At 34.1% G+C, this 9,776-nt stretch overlaps 2 protein-coding genes across 2 annotated transcripts in view; one reads left to right on the forward strand and one right to left on the reverse strand.

The window, feature by feature from the left end:
- LOC104793472 (scarecrow-like protein 27) lies at nt 1,976-4,478 on the reverse strand. The gene has a single exon (XM_010519827.2). The coding sequence runs from the start codon at nt 4,111-4,113 to the stop codon at nt 2,170-2,172; it is 1,944 nt and encodes a 647-aa protein (XP_010518129.1). The 5' UTR covers nt 4,114-4,478; the 3' UTR covers nt 1,976-2,169.
- The window catches only part of LOC104793473 (autophagy-related protein 8e-like), a gene marked incomplete in the record, with an annotated part of 8,049 nt that continues 7,303 nt past the window's right edge, over nt 9,031-9,776 (forward strand). The window contains 3 exon segments of the mRNA XM_010519828.2: nt 9,031-9,145; nt 9,321-9,378; nt 9,525-9,580. Of these exon segments, the coding sequence (XP_010518130.1) occupies nt 9,339-9,378; nt 9,525-9,580 (96 nt within the window).

Here is a 9,776-nt window from a genome sequence, read left to right on the forward strand (position 1 = left end):
CAAACTTGCCCAATATATGTTTTTTTTTTTTGTTTTGGATATCTATAATTTTGAGTTCTATTTCTACAATATAAAGATTTTGATTTATACTTTTTGTTATTGTTGGTTTTTATGTTTTGTTTATTTTTTTGTCTTCTTTCGTAGAAAATGGATAAAACCTAAAAAGAGGTTCATGAGAAAAAAGAAACTTAAAAAAGATGACTAAAAATGATGTGGGGTTGATAGAGAATGCGTTGTTCCCAAGCAGACTTTTTATAAATCGAGTTGAGAATAAAAAGGTAAATTAATTTATTTTTAAAGAAGAACCAAAAAAAAAAAAGGAAGAAATGATTGGGAAGACGAAGACATTGGTGGAGGGAGCATCAGCCTAAGATTTTGTATCTATCAAAGTTTATTCCTTTCTTATGAATTGTCACAAAGAAAAAATATTTGTAATAAAATTTCTACTATAAAAGAAAAAGAAAAGAAATACTTAGATGTAATATGTAAGCACGTAGGTGGGTGTGCATGAACCGGTGTTTCTCTTAATTAATGACTAAAAGTAAAAAATTATGAAGCTTTCTTTGGCAGTCATGGAGACAAAAGTGTCTGTTGTCGGTTTGGCTCCATGTTTTAATTCACGTTATTATATTTCTTAGTTTCAAATTCTCATAGTATGTATCTTATTGATGACGTATATGTCTTTTTGTTTTAGTTTTTTAAAGTTGTAAGTTAAAGCTGATTGCTTTTTTTATATTGTCAAAAAGCTGATAATTTCGAAATTAGGCAACCAAAACAAAAACATTTCATACAAAGTAACATGCAAACCTCGATCCGCTACTAGAGGAGGTGGCACAACCAATCTTTTTATATTAAATTTGTTTTCTTCGTTTCTGTTTACTTTTTTTTTTCTAATTTTAAAATAATTCTAAACATGACTTTGGAAAGGTCTTTCAATATTTCATTTTTTTGTTCGTAAAAATTATTCTTGCAATAAAAGCCGAAAGTAGTATAAAATTCAGAACAAAATTTAACATTGTCTTTTCTTATAAAATTAACCGCACCCGAAAAACAAAACTTTATTGAGTGTTTTAATAGTTAGGTAAAGATGCTAGTGGATTAGATATAGATCTTAGTAAAATAAGGAAGACAATAATTGATATAAGCAGACATTAATCTGTGTAGTTTTTAATCCAGCCAATCTATAAAAATTACACGTTTTTTAGCTACTACGGGTTATGATCATGATTAAATAATATACTTTGACGTCATAATAAAACTATATTGATATTTGTTAAATGAAGCGGTTGGTCAGAAATCAAGACCGTCCAATTTAATTAATGAAGAGATTATAATATCAAAGCACCAATGACTTTCGGACCATGTGATTTCACGAACAAAAGTCGTATTACAATAATGCATTTGTATATTTAAAAGCTAAAAAAGCGTAGGAATACATTTAATCCCTACACATCTAAATAAACATTGTACGCAAATTAAAGTGCTAACCTTTTTATGACAGAAAAAAATAAACTTTTTCATGGCCATAACTGAGGGAAAGAAGAAAAAAAAAATCCGTTAGGGACCCGAGACGATTAAACAAACATTCAACCTTGGAAGCTCCAATAACCCATATGAATAAATTCAATTAGCTTTCACTTTTTGGTTCTTAATGTCCATGTACCGTGGGTATTCACTAATTCTACATTACAATATAATAACAATATAATTTTGTTTTTAATTCAAAGTTGATGTATGATCCTTTCATATGACCTCAACCTTAACAATGGAATAGGCTCTTCAATAGAGTTTTCCACAAATCAAGTTTAGTCCAAAGTAGAATGTTTATATGCATAAACTCGAGTAACGTAGACTATGAAGATCCTGATAACAAATACTAATCCACATGATTTGAATTAAGCATACCTCTTTTTGCATATTTCTATTTTTGGATAAGAGATTTATATGCATAAACTCGGAAAGAGCAAAAACAAAATCTAACAAAAGGAGACTTTTGATTATATATCCTTACTTCCTTAAAATGTTAAAACACCACAAGTCTGAAACTAAGAACACCACCATTGAACAAACATAACAACATTTTTAAAATCTGAGAAAATTAAAGAAGAAGAAAAACAGAGAAATTAGCTTGAATGGTTTTTTTTCTTTTGTGTAGGTTTCATTCTTCATCTAACATTTCCAAGCAGAGACAGTAACAAGTTCTTTCCTTTGCCAACACATGACAAGTGATGACTGTCTCTTCTCAACGTGAAACCCTCTAACCGGATGCCTCTGCAGCAAACACTCCGCCTGAGCCTCCGCCGTCTGACTCAAACTCGCCGGAGAAAACCCACATTGCGTAAACAAGCTTCTCCACGGTGGAGATCTTTCAATCCAACGTTGACGTTTCATCAACAGCTTCTCAATCGAAGGTTGCACCCAAAACCTCTCTACACTCGAATCGTCTTGGTTCTGATTAGCATCAAGAGACTCAAGCAGAGTGGTGTGGTACTGAAGCGCATGGATCACTGCGTTTGGAAACGGCGCGTCGTTACGGTCACATCCTCTGTCTGAGCAAACGACGACGTTTGGTGAGATTTGTTTGAGGAAACGGAGGATCAACGGGAGGTAACCGGAGACGACGGAGTTTATCGGGAGATTCACCGCAATTGCTTCTTTTTCCGATGAACGGAGAGAGAGAGGCCAATAAGCTGGGTTTAGAAGAAGCTCTATGCTTAGCAACTCGATTTCAAACGGAACCTTGACTTCTCCGGCGAAAGTTTTGAGATTTTCCTGTGTGAATCGAAGCTCGAACTCGTCGGAGACTGTTGAAGGAGGAGGAGCAAAGACTGTTAATTTAAGAGACGATGCTCTGTTTCTTCTTCTTCCACCTCCTCCGGAAGCGAGTTCTTGCATTAGAGACGACCACTGTCCTCCGTAACCAACATCGAAATCGATAATGTGGATCCGATCAAACCCTGAATCGTTACACGACTCAAGAATCGATTGATTCGCTGTGAAGTTAACGAACTGGAGAAACGGCGACGTTTCGGAGAAGGATCTGTAAGCGGCGATACGAAGAATCAGATTCTCCGGCGTGATTAACGGTGGTGACGACGACGAGTCGTTGTGGATGAGTGAGAGGAGAGCTTCAGCGATGTGAGAAGCCGCTCTCTGAAACGGAGACTTGTGGTTGTGGTTACTACTGTTGAGATGGTGATTGAGCCGCGCCAATATCCCTTGCGCGAGAATGGTGTGGTCGCCGTTGTTGTTGTTTCCGTTGGTTCCGATAAGCTCCGCCGCGTTGAACAGCTGCTCGATGATGACTGATTGGTCATCGCCGGCCATTCCAGGAGACGGAACCGGAACCGGAACCATAGCCACCGCCGCCGAAGAAGAAGAAGGAGACGGGATTTGTTGTTGATGAAACTGAAACGGGAACTGAAACTGGTGCTGACGACGAACCGGGTCGTGAACCGGATCCGGATCCGAGAAAGGGAAAACGGGTTGATGATGATGAGATCCGGAATTAAACCGTTTCGCCGGCGGAGACAACGGAGGGTTAGAAGAGAACAAACAGTGACTCGTCGTTGGATTGATCAACGCTTCCGTCGGATTCGTGACCTCTTGAAACGGGAAGCTGCAGAGAGGATTGGAATTATCATCAGTGACAGGGCCAGAAGAAGCAGACCCGAAACCAAAACCCGGGTCGAAAACACCGAAAGCAGAACCCGGGTCCATGATAAGTCTCAGGATACTCTGTTCTTGACCAGGAGAAGAAGCAGAGAGAACACCATCAAGATCATCCAAACCCATCTGACTACATTTATTATCACCGGGGGTAACGGCGGTGGCGGTTGTACCACCGCCGTGAGAGGAAGACAGCGTGGTGGTGGTTGAAGAATGAGAGGCGAGAGGACTAGGACTCCTTAAAGCGTCGAGGACAGACGTCGGCTCCGGTAAAAAAGAACCGACAACATAACCAAGATCTTCTTCTTGTTTAGCTTCTCTGACTCCGGTTTTGTCTTCTTGATTGTTTAACCAGATTTTATGAGAATCTGGATAGAAAGATGAAGAAGAAGAAGAAAAACAAAACACCCCCTCCCCTTGAAATCTTTCAAAGGATAAGGGCATCGCCTCCTCTCAACACAGACAGTAACCCAAATATAACAAAAACAATCCCAGAAGAAGGAAAAAAAAAAAAAAAGAGAACCCTAGAGAGAAAGGAGAGAGAGATCTCAGAACAGAAAGACAACAAAAGAAGAGAGAGAGAGAGGTTATGTGCAGAGAGAGATGTTTAAATGTACGGAAGAAAGAAACACATGCAAAGCTCAAAACTTGTAATTGGCGCCCCAACTTTTTTTTTTTTTTTCTTTCTTTCTCTAAAATCACTTCTTCTTTATTTCTCTCTGATGCTGTAGCTGTTATATGGATGCGTGCAATATATAAAAAGTGGTCTTCATCAATGCTCTCTCTCTCTTTTTTTTATTTTTTTTTATTTTACATTTACAGTCTCTCCCTCTCTAACTATTAAATCTTTTGGTTTTTTGTAACAATGGAATTTTCATTTTTATTTTATTTTGTGTGTGTATCTGTGTGTGTTTTTTGGGTTGCTTCTCGACCTCTATGTGTGGCTTGTGTCTGTGGATGTACTTATCTACATATATATGTACCGTGTTCTTGTGCCATCATTGTCGAGTCCCCTCTCTTCGCAATATGCAGCGCGTGACACTACTCTCCAGTCTCCCCCCTATTTGCAATTTGTCTTACTCTCTTCAATTTTTTGGCCGTAATAATAAACTTTCAAAATCCTTGTTTTCTAAAAAAAAAAATTTAGAATGTTACTTCTATCAATCGTACGATTATTCTAGGGGGTTTATGTACTATAATGTTTACTAGCTAATTCTATCTACTTGTAAAATCTTAAAACAACAAAGTACTGTAGTTGGTTATACATTATCTTTTCATTGATTTGGTAGAAGATAATACGCTAATAACAAAATATAGTCGAGATTGTTTATAATAAAATTGATCTTATACGGATTAGTCGAATTTTCAGTAAGTAATCTAATACAAAATATCACATGATTTTTTTTCCCAACATTTTTATTTTTTATTTTTTTCCAAACATACAAACAAAAAATACTACTTTCGGAAGAAAAAGAAAAAAAAACCCACCCCTCAATTCAAATGTTTTTCCCTTTTTTTTACGTACTTTATATTTCGAATTACTTTTTCCAAGATATAAAAGAGAAAAAAAAAATAGGAAGAAGTCATTTGATCTGAAACTGAAACAGTGTTTTTTAAAAAAAAAATTAAAGAAAATCTTACATATGCCGAGGAAACAGAGCAAAAAGACGAAACTGACGCAGATGGTTCATTACTAATTATCAATGTAATTCCCAATTGTACCCTTAGTTTCGAGGAAGGGACTACGAAAAGAGATAGGGACGATATGGTAATTGCAGGGGAAACAGCAATGGCAGGTGGCTTTGGGGCCTGGTTTTCGAAACTGAATCTGACGGACCGGTGCTCTATTTGAGTGTCTCCCTCCTCTGTGTTGGCTTTTTGAAGATTTTATTGAAAACATCGAGACAATAGTATCTTTCAACGGCTGAGATGTTTTGTTTTGTCTCTCCCTAAAGATCCTCCCATCGCCTCTATTTCTAACTTAACTAGTGTTGGAACTATTTCTCTCTTTTTTTTTTCTCTCTATTTTAAATTAACTCTAAGATGGTGGTGGTGTTATCGATTACTTTAACTCGTGATTTTAAAAAAACTTAACTCTTTTTTTTCTTTTGCAATCAACTCAAAGTTGTTAATCATCAACATGTGCTAGTTAAATAACTAACCTATTTTATTCGAACCTTACTTTTATCCATTATATATTACGAAAATTAAATTTTATAATTGCAACCATCTGTGAAGCGATTTTTTTTTTTTTTGGTAGTGTGAAGCGAATTTTTTTTGTGCGAAAGCAATCAAGCATGTTGAAAGTATATCCACTGTTTTGTTTAAAATGTAGTAGTTTTTATACTATTTTTATTTTAAATGCTTTTTTGATAGTAGTATATTAATTTTGGTCAATGAAAATGACAGTGCTAAGTTTAAAATTTCCACTCTACTTAATTGTGTTTAAATAACTAAAGTACATTAAGTAGTTAATCGACTTTTTTTTTGTCCATTCTTAATCAACTCTTTACATTAGGTGTTGGAAACCAAACTTTATTTTAAAATTACTAATAAAACAGTGTTTTTCTTGCCAACACAAATCAAATTGATCGCACGGTCCCAATATGTTGTTAACAACTTCTAAGAAAATTCGTGGTAATGAAACACCTCGATGACATAACATGGATCACGCTAACATCTTGTTTATTCCGTATCTAACAAAATAGCATTACCAATAAATCAAGTGGTCATTACATATACATACAAATAAACAAGTGATTAAAAACATTAAGTGGAGTAAATAAAAATCAAAACAAGGAGATGTGCAGCTGGATTTCCAAGACAAGATTGAAATTTTTGGTTGCTTGTGTATGAATGTAAAGTAGACATGCTTATTATGTTATTATTGTGTATCAGTGTTGCCTTGATGAGTTAACCATAAATTTATGTTTTGAACCAGAAAATATATAATTCAGATTATTATAAAAAATGCATACTTATATTATTATTTGAGCATTGTCATTATGAGAGACATGGTTTATTTCCCAAGACAAATCACAAACCTCCATGTGAGTTTCCACCACTACTAATTGTAACTCTGTCTTTAAAAACAAAATGTGTATAGAGAGCATTAAATTATTTTCTTCGTGCCTTTTTGTTATTTTTAGAATACAAATTACCAACTTGCTTATTCAATCTTGGAGGTGATGACTAGCTAAAGAAGGGACACCACTAACGTGCCACTTGTGTTCATATTAAATATTTAAATTATAATATCTATTTAAGTTAATGTTTAACTTCTTATACATTTCTCATACACGCAGGCTTCAGACCTTTAATTAGGAACATTTGCGCAGAGTTTACTATTATCGATCACTTAGAAAAATATATTTAGTATATAGGAACGGTATATCGATAATTAGGTCTTGTTGTAGAAATATCGTAAAGAAATTATGAAAAAAACTAAATAAAGATGAATGGCATACATAGTTGTATCGATGCTTTTTTTTTTTTTTTGATAAAGAAAGTTGTATCGATGTTTATGTTTGGATTTATATGATTATGGCAGAAAATACAATAATGCTGCTAAATGGTTATAATATATGGTTTCTTTTTGTTAAGACAACGACCAACACAACAACAAAGATAATCATCGATTAATACATTATTAAAAAAACTTAATTAGTATTGCTAAAATCTAGGGACATAGTTGAATTATAAAACTATACGATGCACAATTACATACATTCTCCATTAATCATTTGGCAATGATCAAGTGCTCCTATTATATATATATCTCTCATTGTTTTATGTCCCTTGACATTTCTATTACTAAATTTTTATTATGTTTTTGGAGTCTTGATAACTCTTTTTGTTAGACTTTGGTTAAATAACTCGATTAGGTCATATGTAATTGGTAAGAGAACGAAAAAATATGTTTTTCGATTTATTCATTATCGTATAAATAAGATGAATCACCACGAACTGAAGCAAATACACAAAACGATTGCTATCATTGTGTGATAAAAGAATTGATTTTTTTTTTTTTTTTTAAATGAAATATAGTCAAGATTTATTGAGGGAGGAAAATGGTGGCTTCCTCGGTTGCAGCAGAGTCGAAGATGATATAATGAGGAGTCACATAGGTAAACTGAAACAAATCACGAGTGGGAAAGAATCATCAAATTGGAAATTTATCAGATGATGGTTGAACAACATGAACTAGAGATAAATTTAAGCAATGGAGAGAGACGGGAGGAAGATGGAACAACATGAACTAGAGATAAATTTAAGCAATGGAGAGTTTAAGCAATGGAGAGAGACGGGAGGAAGATGGTGGCTCCCTTAGAGTCAAAGATGATGAGGAGTCACATATAAAATTTAAAACAAATTACAAGTAGGAAAAAAACATTCAAATTGAAAATTTATTATATGCTCGTTGCAAAATATGAACTAAAGATTAATGTAAGCAATTTAGAGAGACTGGAGAAAGATGGTGGCTCTTTCGGTTGCAGCACAGTCGAGGATAACGAGGAATCACAAAGGTAAATTGAACCAAATTGTATTATTGAGATAACCACCACGAATTGAAGCAAATACAAAAAAACGATGACAAAAAGATTGAAATTAAAGGTGAAGTGACTTTAGTGTAGTGGCAGAAGGTAAATCTATTTGTAGAAGGCACCATTATATCCGGGATCAAGTTCCCACTCCTAGGAATATAGGAATTTGATTAATAGGTCGGCCAGTTGTGGCCCAATGGTTGAAAAAAAAAAAATTGAAATTAACAAAAAAAAGAAAAAATTATTGCCTTAGATAAATATATTTTTGGGCATGGGCCTTATATATTTAGTCTCACCGAACCTCGTAATCATGGTAAACCTACAATAGGCCCACTTATTAATTAATTTGGCCCATTAAAGCTTGGTTATCCTTATGATTCGATTTCGTGTATCCGAGCCAAAAAGTGAAAACTATAAAACATCGCGTAATTTCGCATTACTTATAACAAACAAAAATCAACATCATAGGTAAGAAAAGAAACAAGGGGAGAAAACCAAATCTCCAGACAGACGTGCCCTCCACTAAAAAGGAAGAGTCTGAGGAAGAAACTGTACATCGAAATTTAAATAAGTACTATAACATTGCGTAATAATATTATTAGAACTAGTCAAAGATAAAATTATAGAAATTGAACTAAAAAAATTCTCGTTTGGTTTTATGTTTTTTTTATATTTATTTATTAATAATAATATATATTTATTTAAGTACCAATAATGGAATGATTTTTGTTTGGAGAACAAGCTAAGTTGACGTGTCTAATTACGAAACACGACACCCGGCAAGGTGTATATAATAAATATACAGGTGTAATCATTCATCGCACTTAACGTTATCCAATCATAGACGAAAAAAAAAAAGGTTTGCTTTTTTGACTTTGTTTGTATCTTCTTCAAGAATTCAATCCTTATCCGTTCCCTCAAGTTCTATCTCTGTAAGTTTTCTTTTGATATCTATCTCTCTGTTAGTCTCGTTTCAATTGCTTCAATATTAGTTAGTATCCAAAGCTTCCGATAAAAAAAAAAGACGCGGCTTTTGGATTTGGGTGCTGAAACAAAATTAGGGTTTTTGTGTCTCTCAATTTCGTTTATTTTCCTCCGTTTGTATAGATTTTTCCAGAAGCAAAGATGAATAAAGGCAGCAGCTTTAAGCTGGACAACGATTTCGGTTAGTCTTTTTTTTCTTTACTTGATTCGATTTTTGTCTATCTTAGCTTTGGTTTCAGTATATAAAATAAGCGTTCATATATGTGTAATATCTGAGATTTTTAGAGATTTTATTTTATTTATTATTTTTTTTTTTGTGGGGTACAGAAAAGAGGAAGGCTGAAGCTGGAAGGATCAGGGAGAAGTACCCTGACCGGATTCCGGTTAGTTCTTTGATTTTTTATTAGATTTTGTTCTGTTCTTGTGACGTTTTCTTGTGGTGATGGATTTGTGTTTGCGTGTGTTTTTGTTTCAAATTTTGGATTGGAATCATAATCAGCGAAGAATTATTACAGAACATTAAGCTAGTTTGTTTGAGAATCCAATACTGTTAGTCTTTGTTTGTTTTTTTTTTTTTTT

The sequence above is a fragment of the Camelina sativa genome, chromosome 6 (assembly GCF_000633955.1).
Source record: "Camelina sativa cultivar DH55 chromosome 6, Cs, whole genome shotgun sequence".
In the NCBI taxonomy this organism is placed as follows: Eukaryota; Viridiplantae; Streptophyta; class Magnoliopsida; order Brassicales; family Brassicaceae; genus Camelina; species Camelina sativa.

Bases quoted from the DNA above. Each gene is read 5' to 3' on its own strand.
- LOC104793472 (XM_010519827.2), bottom strand. From the start codon at position 4,113: ATGCCCTTATCCTTTGAAAGATTTCAAGGGGAGGGGGTGTTTTGTTTT.